Consider the following 21,255-nt stretch of genomic DNA (forward strand, 5'->3'; position numbering starts at 1 on the left):
GTAGGAATATCTGGTACAGCTTTAAAATGGTTCCCTTCATACCTCTCAAACAGGAGGTTTTGTGTCTCCATTAATAACCACATGTCATCGTTTGCTCCTGTCAAGTATGGTGTCCCTCAGGGGTCACTTTTGGGACCAATTTTATTTTTTCTGTACATGCTTCCCTTGGGACATATTATCCATAGACACGGTATTTCCTTTCATTGTTATGCCGATGACACGCAGATGTAGGCTTCCTGCCCGTTAGAGTCTCTAATCCTGATGTTGAGTTCACTACATGACTATGTGATGTCAAAAGGTGGATGTCTCAACATTTTCTGCAACTTAACTCAAGCAAAACAGAGATTGTAGTAATTGGCTTCCAGCACAAAGCAAAACAAATTTTACCATCTACTGGTTCCCTGTTGGAACCTGATGCAAAGAATCTTGGCGTTTGGTTTGATAGTAACTTAAGCTTTGAGAAGCAACCTACAAAACTTGTGCAGTCTTCATCATCTTAGATATATTTTCAAAGTACGATCTATTTTATCTTTCAACGACACAGAGACTATTTTACACACCTTCATCTCCTCACGCCTCAACTATTGCAACAACCTGCTCACCTGCCTCAACCAAAAAAAAAATCTATTAATTGGCTCCAGATTGTACAGAACTCAGCTGCCAGACTTTTAACAAGATCAAAAAGAAATGACCATATGACGCCTGTTTTGGCCTCCTTGCACTGGCTCCCAGTATGTTTTAGAATTCATTTTAAGATCTTACTGTTGACTCTTAAGGCTCGTGTGACCTCTTAGGCCGTGTGCAGACCAAATCAGGCAGTGCGCTGAAAACGCTAGTCCTCACATTCATTTGAATGGGGGTAGTGCATTTAGGCTGTAGGGGGTTTTGGCCACAGCAGTGCCGCACGAGCCTGTGGCCGGAAAGTTGATCCAGAGTCAACTTTTGGAGAAACTCAACCTGATGTCACGCTGCAGTTCCCAATCACAGCCGGTCTGATCAGAGCTGTAAAACCCTGCCATGACGGAGTACAGAGATGTTACTAGGAGGAGGGGAGGACATTTCTCTTCATTGATGACGTTAAAAGTCACATACATGCCAGTACGAGACCTGAGATCCTCGGGCAGAGGTCATTTATCTGTTCCTGAGACGCGGCTGAAAACTAGAGGTGACAGAACATTTGCAGTCAGAGCCCCGAAGCTATGGAACGGGCTGCCTGAGGAAATGGGTGATCTCTTTTACATCCTTTCTTAAAACATACTTTTATTGGAGAGCTTTTTCTGATTTGACTTGATTGTTATTGACTGTCCTTTTGCATGGCAACAGTGTAATTGGTTTTGTTTTATTTGCTTATTTTGTTTTTATGATCTGCTGTCATCTGTATGATTTGTTTCTGTTTTTATGATCTGCCTGTTTTGAAGTTGTTGCCTTATGTAAAGCATTTTGTAACATGGGTTTAGAAATGTGCTCTATAAATAGAGATTATTATTAGAGTTATAATCCCCAAAACAACAACAACCACCACCTTGACAGAAACATGCTGCAACACCAGTTTAGCCAATAACATTCAAACTCAAACATGAGTATTCATATTCATCAACATGCAAATCAGCTGCATGAAAACATCCAAAATCACATGTAATGAATGAAAAACAAGCTCTGCAAGGGCAACATATGAAGCCACCATGGCAAACACTGCATACAGGTGGAGAGGGCAGCAGCAACAAAGGCCAAGACATAGGCCACAAACAACCAGCAGTAAGTCAGCCATGCACACAAACACCATCTGAACAGAGCCAAGATATCACCTCGCAATATACTATATCAGCACAAGCAGCAAGTTCCTACCTTGGTGAAGTGGAGCAGCAGCACCTTAGCAGACTTTTGGAACAACAGCAGCACCAAAGACGCTTCTTTCCTGAACAAATCCGTCCTGGAGAAACAGTGATGACAGGCGAGTTAGCTTGTGAAATGCTGTGTTAACAACAGAAGCAGTAGCAGCAGGTTTGTAGCCGTTTTACAGCAAGGTGAGTGCGCGCACTGACAGTTTAAATAAACCGCCATATTCTACACAGGTGTGTCGGATAGGCTACATGTTGGAGCTAAAGTGTGTTACCTCCAGCAACTCTAGTTCGCGTGAGTAATCTGATAAATAACAAAATGAAGGAAGTTTGTTTCAAACTTATTGATTTTACCCAGATATTAGTTGTACATGTTGTCGCTCCCCTGAGACTGCTGTTCACTTGTTTTGGTACACTGCGGTCAAGCCAGCTGCCACGTTATTTCCTTCTGCGCGCGCACTCGCGTTATTACGGTAATGAGGTTTTTCCACCTGGACGAATTGAATGATCCGTGGGGAAAAAATGCGGTTTCATTTCATTTACTTTACAGTCAACTAATAGTATTAGAGTTTGATACAGAAAGTGGAATGAAAAAATACATATTTATTGCTCTAAACGCTAAATCTGGCTCACCAAGGAGGTTATGAATCTGGAGAATCCACTGTGGAATTTGAATAAACAGAGCCTTGACGTCTTTTACACAGATTAACAAGGTATCATATTCAGCATATTATGAAAAGAAACGGTCTGACCCCAGGCAGCTGCACAAAAAGTTGCAGAACGATTCTTTGTGGAAAGTGTTTGATAAAAAAGCACATCTTTAGCCACAGAATCCATCTGAAATAAAGTGTCCTTCTCTACATCTTAAATGATTCATTTGATTTGCTTCCAGTACTTGAGTTCACTTACTGTTTTAGTTCATTCAGTCTTATTTTTATATTTCAAATGTTTCGTTGTAGTGTGCTGGTGATCATTATATTTTTGGTGCAGGGGTCGTGGGAGTGGCATCTGGTGTTCAGAGTAGAACCACAAATAGAAGAAACAATGGCACGACCAATGGCATTTATTCAAATACAGAACAAATAACAAGTATCGTTCATTTAAAGTTTACAAATGTTGTCAAATACTGGCTACAATAAAAGAAATGGCATCATGACAATACTGAACATACTTTTAAACAACCCGAGTGGCATGTCTTGATGGCGTTCCAAAAGAATCAGGACAAATTTAGACTTTGGATTGAAAACAGACAACAATTACTCAAATAAACCAATGATGACAATGACTTTTAACCACCCACACAACGTTCCAATGTTATCAGTAGAGTAATTGAGTTCCTGGACTCAAGTCAAAACTGTATGACATTTGGGTCATTTGAATATCCCAGATGACAGTCGCAACTGCAGCTGGAATATCACAGGCCACATTTTATTATGCTCTGCTATCCAAGGTTAATGTGCTCTTAGGGAACACAAACAGATAGGTCGCTTAAAGTGAACACATTGTGTTTGTGTTCATGAATTTTTTACTACAGTAAAATTGTTTGTGCACTTACTTGAGATGTTTTGAAATTTACCTTGAGTTAAATTACTGATTGGAAACAGATATTTTCCTTTGTATAACATGCTGAATATGCCACCGCATATTTGTGTATCATGTCATTGAAATTCAGAAAAGTTCTGTAAGTTTTTGTGCAGCCACCTGAGGTTGTCAAGGATGTGTCAGAAGTTAGAACTTAGTGATTGGAAACAGACAGTTTTCTTTTTATAATTTTCTGAGCAGAACTTCTTGTTTTAGTGTATAATATTCACTCACTTGCCACTTTATTAGGAACGCCTGTGCAGACTAATGCAATCCAATACAACAGTTCTGCTGCTGAAGAATTATCACCTTTCTGACAATATCAACAAAAACTGAAAATTTATAAGCTTCGTAAATGTAGAATTTATGGCAGAGCTGTTGTATTGGATTGCATTAGATTTCACAGGTGTCCCTACGTGGCCGGTGAGTGTATTTTAAAGGATTTTTTTCCAAAATTCCATAGTTAATTATTCTGGAAATTCAGAGCCAGTGAAATTGATTTGGTGTTTAGAACAATAATTAAAGTATTTTTTTGAAAGCAATGGCAAACCACATTTTGTCGACGCATTTTTCAGTTCTTCCAAGTGGAAAACATTAACACACGTGTACACGCAGGAGGAAATAATGTGGTGGCTGGTTTGACAGGAGTTTTTGGTGCTGTCCTGTTGTGAGACTCTTTTGGAATAACGTGTAGCTTTATCAACAGCCATATTTTGGAAACATACTGTTTGGCATACTTGAAGATATTCAATTGCAAGCTATATATTACAAATCTCATTGGCTAAATTATTATCATATTCATAAATGCAAATTCACAGGTAAAAAGCCGAATTTCTTGGTTTTCACAAAGGAGGTCAGACACTACATTGAGTCAATTTGATTTTCCTGTAATCCAAAGGCTGTATAAACTACCTGTTTTTTGTTGAAAATCTTTATATGAACTCTGTCCTCTAGCTCAGAGTTTGTTTATTTTTGTTTTATTTACCTTTCCTCTGCAAACCGTAAGATGAATATTTTGATATTCCGTATATGATCATTTTGTGAGAGGAAATTGTAATCATTTAATAAAACGTTTACCTAAGCTAGTTTAGTTAAAGTATTTTTGCTAAATTTATCAACTTAGCATTATTGCTCACAGAGCTCTAGCCCCAGTTAGTGCCTCTTGTATTATCCTTACATTCACGTCACAGAGCTAAGCATGTTTTTTTCTTTTCTGAAAGATAAATCCCCGTGGACAGTGGTGGAAGAAGTACTCAGGTCCTTTACTTAAAGATCTCCTCCAAACATGTTTTAAGATGTATATAAAATACTCTTCTTTGAATAATAATTTGTGTCTGTTATGGTTTTCCCGCAAAAAAAATATCAGTTATCTTGTAAAAATCGTTAAAATGGCATCTCCTTCTTCTCCCTCGTTAAAAATTACAGAATCTATAAATGTGCAGATGTATTTAATTTCATAAGTTTAACTGCTGGAGACAGGATGTCTCCTTTTGCACTGTAATTAAGATCATACTTAAGAGTGATCCCACTTCTGTAAAAGTACAGAAGTATTATGAGCTAAAGTATTAAAAGTACTTGATTATTTATTTATTGGAACTGCTAACAACTCACAACATGAAAAGTAGCCACAGCTACACATGTGCAGTAATCTGAAAAGTAGCTACAGCTGTCAGATAAATGTAGTAGAGTAGAAGTACAAAGTAAAATAAAATGGAAATACTCAAGTTAAGTAAAACTGTACTGAAGTACAGTACTTGAGTAAGTGTATTCAGTTACATTCCACCACTGCCCACAGATGTTTCTAAAACCATGGCAATACCTTAAAAGGTAAAGTTGAACAGATCTTTTTCACTGCAGACATTTTGACAAACACAGGTGTAACTAATAACATTAACTGCATTCCTTTGCAGTGATTTCTGGATCAGAGCCATCGTTAATGTTATTAGTTCCACCTGCACTTTTCCTGCTATGACAAGTCAAAATGTCTGCTGTGTCCTCAGTGTGTAAAAAGTCTGTCAGTTTAGGTACACTTGCATTTTAATAAGGGAAACTAATGAGGAACATGTGTGCAAAGGTTCTTGATCATTTCATTTTAATAAAATTCAACTTGGCTCTTTGTTACTAATTTACGCATCAATTAATGCAAGTTTTTTGGGGTTTTTTTGATGGAAGTCATGCAGCACCTCTGAAACTCCACCATTTTTTTTCATGTGTCCTATATTTAGAAAGGTATAACAGAGATGAGCTCAGCTTCTTGTCACTCAATACCTATCAGCAGTTAACAGTAAGAGCTCAGACTTCAGACCTCGCAGAATATTGTCTTTCTTCAGCAGGTGGCTGTGTGATGGTTTGGCATTTTAGTGCCTGTGTGAAAGGACCGTCCTTCCCTGCAGTGCTCTGTGCTACCAGTAATTAGTCATCAATTCATTCTACTACAGCTTAAGTGCTAACACAGCTAATCTTGTTAGAGTGATTTGATTAGAAAGATCATCGCCCACTATCACACCTCCAGGGTATGAGCACTTGAGATGAAGCCTTGTCCTCTTTCTGGCCTTATTCACACAACAACGATGTTTTTCTAGATGATAAATGACCTTATTTCTTAGATTTTATTCTAGTTGCACCAGATTCCTAAATGTTGCGCAACATGAATTTAGAAATAGTCTTGGGATGACCATTCGTGTGTTTTTTTTTTTTTAGAATAAATCATGGAGTTCATTTTCAGGACATGATGTTTTACTTTGCAAACCGATTAACCACAACCTGAAATAAACACCACCCATTCACTTTAAAAATGTAAAGTACCTAATCTTCTCTCCCCAGGTCTTCATTTTTAAGCCGTAGCCATCTGTTTCTGCTTGTACTGGATGTAAATTGTGTAAATCAATGTTGTAGTACGGGGTGTTGCAACAACATCCTGTCTCCACTGAGAGATGTTTGCTTTGTGGAAAATACAGTTGGAGATTCAGAGCTTGATACCCAACTCTCTCCTCACTTCCTGAGGGGTCTCGTGAGTCAGATATAGATTGCTGATAATTCTTGTGGCAGTAAGACCGAGAACGTGTGGACGATTTGATACCATACGGATGCTCGCTGCCGTGACAGGATATGCAATAAGATGACATTCGCCTAATGGATGATTCTTATCGTTCACAGTAATTGAAGACATAATGGAGTCTGATCATAATACCCTAGAGGTGTAAATGGCTCTGTTGCTGTGTTTCAGACGTAAAGTGAGATACTCGCCTCCTCTCTACAACCTGCCCTTCCTGAAAAATGACAGGTATAAAGACTGATGAGGCCTCCGGTATGTTTCTGTATTTTCAAAAAGTTTTACAACTCCAGATTGCCTTTTGACCCAATGTGACCCAAATGTGTCTGTCAGCCATAGAGAGCTTGGTATATGTGATCATTCTCAAATGACTAGGTCACACCTGAGTGAGCAAAAGCTACCAAACAGGACCTCCACTTAGCCCAAAGTGTTTGTTTTTCCTTTCTTTCCTCGTTTGTCTTTAACCCAGGTGATGGCTTTCTTTACCGTCAACACTGCAGACACTGAAACTGAGGGGATTTACGGGATGACAGCCATGCTGCCTCATCCATCACTATCCATCTCCATAGCAGTTGCGATAGCGGCTTCGGACTACAGCAGAGAGGTGAGGATGTGACCCACTTCTCAACACCTGTCAAGACTTCGAGAAAGAAAAGAATAGCGAGAGACAAATATCTTTAGCATCAAGCTGTGTCTGATGGATGTTTGCAGTTGCTAAAAATAGAAATCCTTTCTCATTACAGCTGGATTACACAACAGTTAAGTCTTCAAAGTTCTTCCTTTCATGGCGAGCAAATTCTTTTATTGCACATGAAATTATTCTTTCTAGTACTTTTACTTGTCACACTCATCAGCAAGTGCCTCAATCACATTTAAATAGCCTCTGCAAAGCCAGCTTGACCATGGGGTGTCGTCTGCTCCGTTACCTTGACACACATGCACATACAGTCACACATTCCAACAATAGGTGCCCTTCTTTAGGAAAAAAAAAAGTGTGACAAATGAGTGACAGCTGAATTGCACTGGAAAAGGGGAAATGTTCTTGGGAAGCATGGAGTGAAAGAAAACCAGTAACCCAACTGTGGCTCCACCCCACCACTTTTACCCCTCTCCTAGCCCCTGATACACCCTGATCTGAGCCAAGGGCGAGCTCGTGGCAGCTATTAATACAGTGTGTCGACAGGTCTAATCACAATCAGAGCCTCGCCATTCCTTTCATGCTGTGCGGAGGACAAGGGACAGGACCATCATGGGATGAGAGATGATTGCTGGTCGATGAAGAGCAGTGGTCAAGATATTAAAGTAAGATTAACCAAAGTGCTGCCTATGATTATGCACATGTGTGTCTGCTTAATTAAACTGTGATGCTGAATTGAACACCCTCAAAAGATTGTGCAACAGGCCCAGATTCGGCGCTCTAATCAACTCTACCTGTCAGAAGGAGCAATAAATGTCATATGAAAGAGAAAGTGAGTGATTAAAAGCAGACATTAAGAGAGAGGGAAGAGGCGCTTGGGGAGTAGGGGGGGTGGGTGGAAGAGGGGAGGAGGAAGCGAGAGGGGAGGGAGGAGGCGGAGGAGAGATGCTATTGTGTAAGATTGTGTGTTTGTTTGTGTGTGTGTGCAGACTGTTGGAGATGGGCTAGGACAATACGGAGCTGACTGACTCCCAATATAATTCATTCATCATTGTAGTGTGTGTGTGTGTGTGTGTGTGTGAGAGAGCGAGAGTAGGGGGGTGGTTGTGTGTATGTTTGTGTGTCAGACGGTATTCCTGCTCGTCTCGCTCCACCAGTTAAGTTAAATCAGAGGCAGTCACTGGCACACTGCGGTGGTCTCTATCTCTCTGTCTGTCCAGCTCTGAAAGCATCAAAAGCCTCCTGGTTCAGCACCGCAGGTAAGAGCTCACATTACCTCATTCTCAGGAAGATGTTTTACCAACTTTTAAAAAACTATTTTGGCAGTCTCAGTTTATCAACTCTTTAAACATTAGTTTCTACAACAGCCTCTGTCATTGGATCAACTAATTTTAATTCATTATGACTGCTTTTAGACATTTCTAGTATTCCAACACAAAAAGGTTTCTGTAAATATTTATCTCATAAACCCCTTTGTTGAAAATCACTGATATAACCTTGGGAACCCACACATGTAGTGAATGAACCAAATGTGTTAGATGCATTTACTGACTTGATTGGTGCCACCTGTTGTTGCTGTTTGTTTAAGTTGTTCATGTGTAAGTCCTGTGTGTGCAGAACCTTTAAAAACCGCATCTACTGTAGCTTACTGTGTGAGGAGGGATGGGGAAAAATCCAGGACTTCAGTATGCAAACCATACCAACAGAAGGCTGGACGGAGTCTATAGTAAAGTTTACATAGCAGAGATCATATAACCAGAGATAATTGGATCCACTTCCTGATAAACAGTAGCTATGCACTCCCTGAAAATCCTCATTTATGAAGAATTTAATCCTACTACAGAGAAGAAAGAGGGAGATGGTGAAGAAAACAGAGTGACTGTTGAATAGCAGGGAAGGGTAACTGAAGAGAGCAAGTGAAAAACAGGTGACATTTAATTTTCAACCTTGTTAGTCACAAGAGACACGTATAACTGATGAGGGAAAGAGAAATAGAGTAATGGAGTAATACTGGAGAATGAACATGTAAAGGAAGAGAGGAAAAGAGGTAGTTCAAAGAGAAAGCTGCTTAAACTAAGAGTTTTGTATTTGTTTCACTTTTATAGAGGCCTATTTCCACTCGTAAAAATTCTATTTTGGAGACAAAAGCTGGACCGTAAAATGTGTTATTTAATAAAATCTCAGGTTCTAGAGCAAAACAATCTTCCAAAAAACTATCCTGACGATTTAAAATAAGTAGGGGAGAAAAGGATTTATAATCTGTTTTGTTGTTGTAGTGAAAGTGCCGCTGGCGTATTTTACAAAATACAGTAGCAGAAATGAAGGGAAGCTTCACAGGCCAAAGTTTGCGCTGTTTAATTGTGCAAGTCATATGAAAGTGCAGTTTTGTAAACAGGAAAATGCAGACGTGGTTTCTGAAGCCAATACTTCCATTAGCTCCCCTGCGGCAACCAGAAGTCAAGTCATTTAGTTCATGGACACTGTCATGCTCTCTCTCTTTCTCTCTCTCACTCTCTCTCTCCCTCTCTCTCTCTCTCTCTCTCTCTCTCTCACTCTCTCTCTCTCTCTCTCTCTCTCTCTCTCTCTCTCTCTCTCTCTCTCTCTCTCTCTCTCTCTCTCACTCTCTGTACACACAATCATCTGCTCTTTCTCTTTCTGAACTTGTATGTATAATAATGTAATGGATCGGGGCATTTCTTTTAATTGCAACCAACTTAATTGCATGGCACTACCATAGTTGACATTTAAAGAGTTTCTATAGCAGTCAGAGAGTTTGCTCTCAGTCAAGTTTCCTACTTACAAAACCCTTGAGCTGAAGTGACACCCTGTAAACTGAGACAGAGGAGGAAGTGAGTTTTAGGATGATACTAGCAAAGACTTTACACCTTTCCTTATATTCTGTATTCCTGTAACAAAAAAATTGGTTTGCGACAAATGTAAGCAGTTAATTTCTTGCCGAATGTTCAGTCTTGAAACAAGGCCTAAACATGCGGATGATCATGAGATTGTGGGAGGCTGAGTTGGTGTGTTCCCAGTAAGTTGAACCTCACTTCATGATGGGCTGGTATAAATCATTAACTCCATCAACCAGATATTATAGTGGCTCTCTCTATGGGCAGCCAGATGGTGGTGCTCATGTCAGGGCAGCCGAGTGCTCAGGCAGAGGGCAGCCTCAGATATCTTTGTTGATGGGAACCATGTTTCTATCCAACCAAAGTCACGCCAGCTTTATCAACTCAGGCTGTGATAACTTTAGCTTTTAAAGAAATTCCCATCCAAGAGGCTGCTTTTAAATATCCCAAAATAGGATTATAAATGGATTGTTGCTACTACAGCGGCATTCAGGAATAAGCAATTGCGCCGCAGAGCAAAAAATGTCCCCAACTTCCTCCTCATTCTGATTTCATCATTCATTGTAAGCAGCTGTGTGTTTGCAATCAGTGCTGGCCCCTCTGGTCCATTGTCTTGTCCGAGAGGATGTAGCTTGCTCGTGGACCTTGTGAAGTAGGTGTTTACCTTCCTGTCTGTGGTCACCCGGGGTTTATGGCTGTCATTCAGTAATGTGCCAGCTCACTCCATCTCACTGGACACGGCAACACTAAATCACCTGCTTCCTAGTCACCTTCTGTCTGTGCCACCAAACCCTTTATTATGGGGCTCACTTACATATATAGGCGGCAATAACTTTCAGCCTTGTTTATATTATCTCCCATCACATGTCCCCTCGTCTTGTGTATCTCCCTCATGGAAAAATACTGGTGGTGAAAATGCCAAGCCTTCTAATAATGCTAAAAGGCATGTGGTATGGATTTTCTCCCATATTTCCATTTGTGGTCATCAGAAATCTTTTAAGCATCAAGAGATTTTCTTAAACTGTTTTAAATCCTTAAATTGTGAAACTGATATGTCGCTTTCCCCTGTACAGTTTAAATTCACAGCCACCCACTGTTATAATCATTAGCGAAGGAAAACACTTGTATAGTAAATCCAAGCAATGACGTCTGTGTTGGTGCTTTACGCTACCTACTACACCGGGTCTGTGCAGGAAACTCTCAGAGATATTTCATTATTCTGTTGCCCTTGGCAGCCACACATCTTCCACACTCAACAATCCCCACATCTGCAACCGATACGGTTGTTGCTTTAGCGCACAGAGGTTTTTTTTTTGTTTTTTTTTTCTTCAAAGAATTCATCTTCTGAAACCTGGTGGAAAAAAATAAGGAGATCTTTGACTAGGAGATAAAATAGTTCTACCGGAGGGGCTCAGACAGTCTTAATGCCAACCAGAGGGCAATAGGAATGCAGTTCGTGAAACTTTTTAAAAGTGCATTCAATAAGTTGTCCACAGTAGCTGTCATAGCAATAGCAGAAACTGTTGTTGTTTTTCTTTTAAATAAAAAAAATGATCGGTACTAGCTGAGATCAAACTAAATTTATAATTTTCTATCATGGTATCACTATCCTGTGTCAGTTGGAAGATGCAAAGAGAATAAAATGTTGAAGCTAGAATGCCATCTTGTGGCAGGACACAGACTTAGTTCAGTTAAACTGGTTATCAGAGAATGTGGTATTTCCATTTATATTCTGGCAGCTCATTCAGTAGTCTGAATGGTATCTGTATCATGTTAAATAGTCAACTTTATATTCTAATAAACTGCCCAAAAAATATTTCATTTTCTCCTTATGCCATTTGCCCAAAAAGTACGCTTTCCCCTGACATCTGTTTGATTTTAATGCAGCCGCAATCATGTTGTCATTTTCATGTAATTAGTAATAAAAAAACTATCTTTGCTATTTAGTAATAGTAACATGAGGCTTATGCTGATATTGTTACATCAGCTCTACTAATGATGCTCACTAAGCTATTAAACATAAAGACTCTCAACTAAAGGGAGAATTTGTTTTTTATTCCCATTTCACATTCTGCTCCTACAAATGAAGCAAAAAACTAGCCCGAGGCAAATTTTCCGCAGCAAGCAGGTTTGATTTTCTCACAGAGGAAAGTTTCCACAGAGCCGAATCCCTGCTGTCCTGTTTGTTTAGGTGTGTGCTGATTAGAAGTTCTCATGCTGGGTACAATGTATCTCTGCACACCAAGGGTTTGAAACGTGACATGTCTTTTACAGTGACTGGAGCCTCAACTCTCTCTCTCTCTCTCCTCCCTGCTACCTCCGTGTTTAATGGTGTTGTTATCCAAGCTCTCATTTTTCCATGCAGCCTTCATTAACACAGGTCGTAACACACGGCATAAATGCTCTCCTTCCGGGTACTGACAGTCAACCCAGATGGACGGGCCATTTGATAAACACTGTACAGTTTTACTGTTGCCATTCATTAGCCAAGAGACGATTTAAAGGAGAAGGCAGAATGTAGACTGTCTGAATAATGACGTTTCAAAGAGCATTTTTGGAATATTGAATAACATACATCTGTTTTTCATGGCATCTTATTTTACAGAAATAACACAAAGCATCAGGATGGCTTTAATGTGCAGGTCTTTAATGAGCTAGTGTAGGGTGAGCACTTTCATGGGTGCTCGTGTGGATTAGCGTTTATGGGCCATGCCAGTGGTAATGATGGCTCTTCCCCTACACTGCCTGTGACATTTTTGTTGTGTTTCTTTTATAGGACTCGCTGAGGCCCTCGCCCAAGGCCTGTATCAGTCACCACAGACGCACCCTGCCGACAGGGCCCCCTGTTAAAAGTCCCAGGATCTGGCACTAAAAAGGGAAAATGAAGAATATAACGGCAGGAGCAACAGAAGGGATAGCTCTGACATGCGGCATGTCTGGGAGCCATGAATTCATCTTCACCCTGGTACCCATCGTCTACAGCTGTAATTTTGTCATCGGCATTATCGGAAACAGTATGGTGGTGGCTGTCATCTACTGCTACATGAAGCTCAAGACAGTGGCCAACATTTTTGTGCTGAATCTCGCCGTTTCTGACCTCACCTTCCTCATCACTCTACCCATGTGGGCCACCTTCACCGCCACAGGCTATCACTGGCCCTTTGGAGGATTCCTGTGCAAGGCCAGTGCAGGGCTGGTCATTTTTAATCTCTACACCAGCATCTTCTTCCTCACAGCACTCAGCATTGACCGTTACCTGGCCATCGTGCACCCAGTGCGATCACGCAGGTTCCGCACTGTGGCGTATGCACGCATCACCTGTGTAGTGATCTGGTTTTTTGCTTTCCTGCTTAGTGTGCCCACAGCATTGACCAGAGATGTCCACAACATCACAAATTTAAATACTACAGTGTGTGCCATTCTGCACCCGAACATTGAGAATGGCATGAGGTTGAAAGAGCTCCTGCTGGCCATCAACCTGATGAAAAGCCTGCTGGGCTTCCTGGTGCCCTTCATCATCATCATCACCTGTTACTGCCTCATTGGTCGGGCTCTGGTGGGGGCGAGACATATTCAGAAAAGCTCCCGTTCAAGGGATGATGAGGTGCTGCGCATGCTTGCAGCAGCTGTCCTGGCCTTCTTCCTGTGCTGGGTGCCCCATCAGGTGTTCCACTTTATGCAGGTGCTCACCCAGCTGATACCGGTGAAGGAGAACTGTGCCATCTTGGAAATAATTGACACTGCCATGCCCTTCACCATCTGCATTGCCTACTTCAACAGTTGTGTTAACCCTATTGTGTACGGCTTTGTAGGGCACAATTTTCGCAAAAACTTACTGCGCTTGTTGCGTTGCTCACCAGGTGGAGCTCCCGGGGCTCACCCGAGCATCAGCTCCAAAATGAGCTCCTTCTCCTTCCGTGCCTCCGAAGCACTGAGCCTTACAGCCAAAAGTAAGGCCTCTTCTGACAGTAAGTGAGAAAAAAGAAAGAGGGTACAATTTCACACTCCCCATGTTTTTGGTTTGTGGTTAAGGGGCCAAGGAAGGAGACATTCCATGCTTTTAAAACCCCAACTGTATTACCAAGCACTGAACCATGCAGATTGGTTGTAATGTTGTTTTCATGTCCCTCTATAAATGAGTCCAAGAGATATTTACTACCTATGTACAATCTGCAGAATAATTATTCATAAATCATCAAGTCATGCTTGTCACATCCATGCTGGCAAACGTTTGTCTCTAAGCCCATGAAATGAATGTCAGTGTCACTATATATAAAAAATCCAGATAATATTGGAGTGTTGGCCTGCTAGAAGAGACTATACATAATTAAAGATCGCTTATCCCATTATTTATATAAGATATGCTTGCACTGCAGGATTTTGTTGCCATTGTGCCTTAAGGATACAGTGCAGTAATATATTGTCCAGTGATAATCATTTTGTGTGCTCAGCAGGTCTTTCACCAGTTGGGACAGTGATCAAATACTCAGTAAAGATGCCAAAGCTAAAAAAAAAAAAAAAAAAAAAAAAAAATCATAAGCCTCCCATTCATGCTCTGCCAGCAGCTATGCATGAAACAATTGGAAACGTGTAGCAAAAATGTGATGTAAATTTATAGCAGCTAATAACATAATTGACTGTTAACTAGTGCCAGTATGCTATGTATGGTATTGTCAAATTATGTGCTCCTTGTGAAAATGTATAATAAGTGTTTGAATAATGAGATGGAAATGCTGAGATGTTTCAAAGTCTGGGAGAAACATGCTGTATAAATAAGAGTTCAACACAAACGCTCCAGGTGGGGTGATTATTGTCAATAACTGTGGTGGTTGTCTTTGTGGTATTTAAACATGTTGATAGATTTTTTTTCTACTCTCTAAGTGTACAGTTTGTGAATATATGAAAATATGAATAAAATGGAGAAAAAAAAAGCACACTCATAAGTTGTATGCTTTTTAAATGACCATGTATTTCAGATCATCCTGATTTGTCATAAGATGTGTCATCATTCACCAGAAACATCCAAAAATAGCAATTCATCTGAGATTAAGTAACTGTTCTTTCTATTAGGAATCAAAATCAAGTGACCTTGATTCAAAATGTTCCCAGAACTGATATAACCTCTAGCATCTATTAATCATTGACTATGCATCATGTTTGGCTCACATTCCTCCACGTAGCACCTAAAAATAACAGGTGCACAGTAGAGTATATCTTTTAAGGAGGATGCATGACATGCTGCTGCCTCACAGATTGGGATTGGTGGATTGGCGGCGGGTCAGGGGTTATAAATGCTGTCCAGAGTGGAGATCAGCTACACTGCTAACATGAGGGTCCTCCTGCTTTTCGGATTGGTGGCTGTTGCCCTGGCTGACATCACTCGCTTCGAGGGGTAAATTTCTAATCTTTGTCAAGGAAAATAATATTACATTTCTGTGAATCACGTCAAAAACACTGTCATTATAATAATTTAAACATGCAGTGCTAGTCAAGACCTTGTATTTGCAGTGACGTACTGTGTCTTATCACCTGCTTGCTATGTATAATAGTACTGCATTTAGCCAATGTTAACTAGTGAGCCAAGTGAGTACTGAATAGGCCAGCATTGTGGTTCAATTTAATTAGGCTCCCATCAACTGAAAGTAAATACAGTTTGTGTCCATTGTCGATCCAGGTCCTTTTCAACATTTGTCCTCAGAAGAGATGATAGTCAAACACCTTTACTGAGGCCTTTACCTTTGGAGAGATACTTCAGCAGCACTGTAGATTGTAGCTCATACTGGTAATCTGTTACTGCTGGGAAGCCTCAATAAAATAACATCTGACCACAGTAGTTTTATGCTGGTGCAGTTGAAATTATATGAACTGTTAGAATCAAGTTACTTAAGAGGTGGAATTTAACATGTTAAAACCACCCAATAATTTATATTGTGGAATAAAAACAATACAGCAAGGTGTTTTAAAGATTTAAATGATATGAGTCCACAAATCATATGGCCACTGCTGCCTTTTTTCTATTTTTGTAGCCCAAAAGTAAAGTATTTGTGTACTATTTGCTAAAAAGACTGCCCATTTGTGACTAGAAAAATTGGGGCTATGTATTATTAATACCTTTTTCTTTCACTAGAGACAAAGTCTTCCGTCTGAAGCCTGTGCTTGATGAGCATGTGACCCTTATTAAGAAACTGGCTAAAAGCGTCGAGGTACCTTCACACACCATCACAATGTGCTATTCTCACTCACTACAGGTGTTTAATTTGTGTGCTAATGGTGGAAGAGGCCCAGTTGGACCTACTTTTTGGATCAGTCTGATAATTCACTCAGTGTTTGTCCAAGTTTGCAAATCACATCTAATTGCACATTTTTCTGTCTTTAATGCTCAGATCAGACATGGCCTATATACACACACATGTACAATTTGTCAGTAGTGGCTGAAATGTTGTATTTAGACATCATTTCTAAACGTCTCAACAATCTCAAGTGTTTGTCTTTGGCGCCATCTGCAGGTCGACTTCTGGAGGCCCGAGAGTGCTGAGCTGGTGACCATTGACGTCGATGTGGACATCCGTGTGCCTGCCATGTACCTGGATATTGTGTCCACCACTCTGCAGCAAAGTGAAATGGAGCATGAGTAGGTCACAAGATTCAAAATATGAACATATGTCTGATTTTCACTTTTTCACTAAACAGGAAATATGAGGGCTTGTTTAATTAATGTCTCTTTCAATTTTGAGAATCTCAGCCTTTATTAACTGCTGTCGAAGTAATCTGTATGATTCCTGTTGATATTGCTTGTTTGGGTTTTTCTCTGATCAAAGGACAACAAATTAACAGACTCTCATCTTTAGCATCCTCATCGAGGATCTCCAGACTGCTGTTGATGGCCAGTCTGACAGCGGACCTTCTCCCAGGACCCACAGCTACACCAAGTATAACACCTGGGACAATGTAAGAGGAAAAAAGAGTCATCTGAGTCAAAAATCTCTACCCCAATTGGATCATTAGTTCCTGTTCTTATAGTACTTCCTTTGATTTCAGGTCCAGAGCTGGATTAACTCCATTTCCTCCTCCAACCCTAGTCTGATCAGCAAGGAGGTGATTGGAAACACCTACGAGGGACGCCCCATGACTGTCCTTAAGGTATCCCACAGTACAGTATATCTAAACATGAATATTGGTCCCAAGTGTTGAGGAAGGTTGAACATGTTTATAACTCACTGTTTAATATCATTTAACAAACACCGAATCATTCTCTGTAACAACCACAGCTCGGTGTGAAGTCCGGCTCAACCAAGCCCGCTATCTTCATGGATTGTGGTATCCATGCCAGAGAGTGGATCTCTCCTGCTTTCTGCCAGTGGTTTGTCAAGGAGGTAAGGAAGACAAACAGATGAGCCCGTCACTTATTATTAATAAAGAGGCTGTTATAGATTACAGAACAAAAACTCAATTTCCCAATATTTCTCAGGCTCTGTCCACCTATGGCAGCGATTCTCAGATGACCAGCCTTCTCAAGCAGATGGACGTCTATGTTCTGCCTGTTTTCAACATTGATGGCTATGACTTCACCCACAAGAGTGTATGCTACAATTTCAAGTCAAGTTTATGATCTAACTTAAATGAGACTGTGCTTAATCTTATTTGTTAAATGCATGTCTGACATGTTTATTTTTTTCACTTGGGGACCTTAGAACAGGATGTGGAGGAAAACTCGCTCCAGGAGCTCTGACTCCAGCTGCGTTGGAGCTGATCCCAACAGGAACTGGAATGCTGGCTGGTGCAGTAAGTGTAACATATAGACTATAATATCTTAAGGGGACACTTGAGTGATTTAGTATTTCACTTTAGTAAAGTTGGGGGACTTGTGAGAAACACATTGAACCAAGAATGGTCAAAAATGTGCAGCTAGGACCAGATATCCTGACTTTTAATCCATAGTAGGGTCCAAAAATGTTGAATCCTACATTTCCCATAATGCAACTTGGTGCCTGGTAAACACCCACATCTTTCAAACTCCACACCTCCAGTTTGCAACACAGTGTTTCTCTTACAAATTTGTGGACTAAAGCCTAAACCGAGGTAACCCTAATGACATCACCATGACATCTTCAGGGTTATAAGAGCCAAAAAGGCTACAATTATTATCACAGGATGTATTCCTCATGACAAGTAAACTGAACTTCATGTGTAAGCCTAGTCACAATACATTTGAAGAAAAATATACCCATGTATCACTGTTTTTCCACCATTACAGCCCTTGGAGCCTCCAGCAACCCCTGCAGCGACACCTTCTGTGGGTACTTACCTGAGTCTGAGATTGAGGTCAAGAATGTTGCCGATTTCATCCGCAGGAACAAGTCCGCCATCAAAGCCTACATCACCGTCCACTCCTACTCCCAGTTGGTGCTCTTCCCATACTCCTACACCTTTGACCTGGCCGCAGACCACAGTGAGCTGGTCAGTCACCATCACCTGCTGTCAATTATGTATTACACACACAGCTGAATTAGGGCAATAGATGTATTAACTGGCATGCCTGGCCAGTCTCAATGAGTAGATAATTATCCATCATAGCAGTGCCATATGCATCGCTATGGTGTGGCAACTGTATACAGTACTGTAACAATATCATTAGATTTACTGCATCAGACATAGGTCTGTTAAAGTTTGGACCGATTAAACTCTTAATTTAAGTATCAGTGGTAAAACTAATATCAAAAACATTTTAAAAATAACTGTCTAATTTGCTGGAAAGTCTTTCAAATATATTACATCTTTATGGGAATCATATTCATTAGGTGATTGCTATACTTCACTTAAAAATAGAAGAAGAATGTACTTTTTAATGGCTAGCATTTCAAGCATTATGGCAACAGTAAGATATACATCTCAAAAATACAGAAGCTGAATATACTTTCTCTTAACGTGTTTCCAAAAGCTTAAGCAAGAACTCAACCTAGTCCCATTATGACTCTTATCTAAAAGCCATGCTTAGCTGCTGCAAATCATTTACTCCCTGCTCATATGCCTCATTCTCATGGCTCTTTTACCTCTCACTGGGGTGTCCGAGGGTTGTGCAGTTAACACTCACACCCCTGCTCCAGCTCTCACACTAACCGAGGCAGATCACACATCTCTGCCTCTCTATTACTCACTTGTAATTTAAGCTCTCCTCTGACACTTTACAGAACAAAAGAACTCCAGGGATCTGTCATAACTCATCTGTCCGTTCAGAAATATAATTTCCTGCTCGTGCATTTCTCTGGGGGTTTTCATTTCCTGTTGGAATTAACTGAACCTTTTTACTGTTTGCTGCAATATCAGTAAAAATGTTTTGTTCTAACTAGTGCAATAGATAGTGGATGCCGCAGGGCTGAAAACATATATTTACCATTCGTATGATCATCTGTATTTTATCGTTGTTTGTTATAGTATTGTAGCATGCAGTTTTCAGGCTGTCCTTTCACTTTAAAAAGAGGCTATGTATCTTTTGAAATAATTAATAACAGTCTTCCACTTGCAAATCAAAAGTTGAATACATAAGCAATAAAACACACCATCATTCAATACACTTAGATGTTTTACTGATACAACCTTACTTGGTCTGGTGTGACCATTAGCTTATGTTGGCTGACCTTGGCAATTTTTTTAAGCAAAAGTGCCAAACAGTTGCTGGTTGCAGCTTCTCAAATGTGACAATTTAAAGCTTTCCTTTGTCATACATGATAGAAAACTGAATATCTTTGGATTTTGGACTGTTGATCAGACAAAACAGGACATTTGAAGACATCAACATGAAATTATAGCATTTCCTGGCATTTTCTGACATTTTATAGATAAAACAATGAATCGATAATGTAATGATATCTAAAACGTAAATTATTGTTACCTGCAGACATAATACTGACATTACTAAGTCAGTACCGTGACATAACAACTCCTCTATGCATGTGCTGCGGTTACTCAATACTTAAGCATCTACCATTATCCTCATTGTCATTTGTTATTTGTTTGTGACTGCTGTGCAATTATATTTGATTGAAGGCTCTTTTAATATGTGGATACTAAAAAACAAGATTAACTTAAGTTTGTAAATTCAGGAGTAACAGATAATATCCATATACAAGTATATTCAGTTATGTGAATATACCTGTACTCTATGAGGTCACAAACCTATTGATTGGTCCTTTAACACTGCTTACTTTTGTTTCTTCTCTGTATTGTAGCTGAAGCTTGGTAAAGAAGCTGCTGCAGCTCTGCGTAGTCTGTATGGAACCACCTACACCATTGGACCCGGTGCTGCAACCATCTGTAAGTACAGCACATATTTGGGAAATAATGTAAAGAAAGGAAGCTTGATATTCTCTTTTACTCCTCTAATATTTTGCATTATGATTTCACAAACCTCTATTGAGAGATATAACCTCTAGAGACTACAAAAGGAAATGACTTATCAGGGGCTGCAGCCATTTCTTGCAAACAAAGGATTTTTTTTTTGGCCCCCAAACCAGTATTTGTCTGAAAATGCAACCAGACTTTCCCAGGTCATCAGTATTTCCCACTCAGTATATCCCCCCTCTCCTTATCTGCCCTCAGACCCTGCTGCTGGAGGCTCTGACGACTGGGCCTATGACCTGGGAGTGAAATATTCCTACACCTTCGAGTTGCGTGACACTGGTCGTTATGGCTTCCTGCTGCCCGAGTCTCAGATCAAGCCCACATGTGAGGAGACCATGCTGGCCGTCAAGTACATCGCCGCCTACGTGCAGAAGAACCTCTATTAAAGAGCGGAACTGCCAGGACCCCTGCCAACTCAGCTCCTCTGTACCAGCCCCCAGCCCCACCAACCTCTCAGCCATCTCCAGCCCGTATCCATGGATACGGGCACCACCCGCCATGTTTCCTCGCTGTGCCTGACAGAATGTCAAGATGAGTGCAAACAATAAAATCAATGATCCATCCCCACATGCTGAATCAATGTTTTATGTGTATATGATAGTATACCTTTGTCATTTGTATGGAAAACATATACAACAAAACAGTGATGGATAGTGAATAAAATAATGCTTTACAGCTCATTGCCAATAGACCAGAAAACTTGTCTGCTGCATTTAATGCAAATTCTAAGGATTTTTTTGCCAAGAAATGTCCAAAAAAACTGCAATTGAATCATGCAAACCATCCATGGAATTGGCTTCAATGTAGACTACCAGACAATGCTTCCAATCATAAAAAGCACAAAAGAAACAAAGGATTCACTAATTTACTGTATCTGCCCCTTTGAACCCTGGTGAT

General features: G+C 40.3%; 3 protein-coding genes across 16 annotated transcripts in view; 2 read left to right on the plus strand and 1 right to left on the minus strand.

Moving 5' to 3' along the window:
• Window positions 1-3,716, minus strand: part of zic4 (zic family member 4) — a 111,727-nt gene extending 108,011 nt beyond the window's left edge. For 6 of the 7 annotated variants that reach the window (XR_006399658.1, XR_006399656.1, XR_006399659.1 and 3 more), the window contains exons 1-2: window positions 2,193-3,716; window positions 1,846-1,930 (exon numbers count right to left, since the gene is read on the minus strand). The gene's annotated coding sequence lies outside the window, so the exon portion shown is untranslated. The remainder of the gene's footprint in view (window positions 1-1,845; window positions 1,931-2,192) is intronic. The other variant, XR_006399655.1, reaches the window with a different exon arrangement.
• On the plus strand, window positions 1,887-14,896 carry agtr1b (angiotensin II receptor, type 1b). Of its 8 annotated transcripts, XM_044338962.1 has the most exons (6): window positions 2,042-2,133; window positions 6,646-6,702; window positions 6,941-7,075; window positions 7,215-7,229; window positions 7,655-7,773; window positions 12,737-14,896. In XM_044338962.1, the coding sequence occupies exon 6, from the start codon at window positions 12,842-12,844 to the stop codon at window positions 13,934-13,936; it is 1,095 nt and encodes a 364-aa protein (XP_044194897.1). In that variant the 5' UTR covers window positions 2,042-2,133; window positions 6,646-6,702; window positions 6,941-7,075; window positions 7,215-7,229; window positions 7,655-7,773; window positions 12,737-12,841; the 3' UTR covers window positions 13,937-14,896. The 8 variants fall into 8 exon arrangements, with proteins under 8 accessions (XP_044194896.1, XP_044194895.1, XP_044194898.1 ...); XM_044338961.1 differs by lacking the exons at window positions 2,042-2,133; window positions 7,215-7,229 and adding an exon at window positions 1,887-2,024 and having other exon boundaries at window positions 6,646-6,726; window positions 7,588-7,773; XM_044338960.1 differs by lacking the exons at window positions 2,042-2,133; window positions 7,215-7,229 and adding an exon at window positions 1,887-2,024 and having other exon boundaries at window positions 7,588-7,773.
• Window positions 14,897-15,236: 340 nt separating this feature from the next.
• On the plus strand, window positions 15,237-20,925 carry cpb1 (carboxypeptidase B1 (tissue)). The gene is made up of 11 exons (XM_044338954.1): window positions 15,237-15,352; window positions 16,088-16,163; window positions 16,467-16,591; window positions 16,809-16,908; window positions 16,999-17,100; window positions 17,229-17,333; window positions 17,429-17,539; window positions 17,652-17,742; window positions 18,215-18,417; window positions 20,187-20,271; window positions 20,557-20,925. Exons 1-11 carry the CDS (start codon window positions 15,252-15,254, stop codon window positions 20,742-20,744), a joined length of 1,287 nt encoding a protein of 428 aa, XP_044194889.1. The 5' UTR covers window positions 15,237-15,251; the 3' UTR covers window positions 20,745-20,925.
• The last annotated feature ends 330 nt before the right edge of the window (window positions 20,926-21,255 follow it).

This window comes from Thunnus albacares, chromosome 21 (assembly GCF_914725855.1).
Source record: "Thunnus albacares chromosome 21, fThuAlb1.1, whole genome shotgun sequence".
Classification (NCBI taxonomy): domain Eukaryota; kingdom Metazoa; phylum Chordata; class Actinopteri; order Scombriformes; family Scombridae; genus Thunnus; species Thunnus albacares.

Coding starts and splice junctions, on each gene's coding strand:
- agtr1b (XM_044338961.1), top strand. CDS start 12,842: ATGAAGAATATAACGGCAGGAGCAACAGAAGGGATAGCTCTGACATGC.
- cpb1 (XM_044338954.1), top strand. CDS start 15,252: ATGCTGTCCAGAGTGGAGATCAGCTACACTGCTAACATGAGGGTCCTC. Junction 16,164..16,466: donor AACTGGCTAAAAGCGTCGAG/GTACCTTCACAC, acceptor CGCCATCTGCAG/GTCGACTTCTGGAGGCCCGA. Junction 17,743..18,214: donor CTGGAATGCTGGCTGGTGCA/GTAAGTGTAACA, acceptor CCACCATTACAG/CCCTTGGAGCCTCCAGCAAC.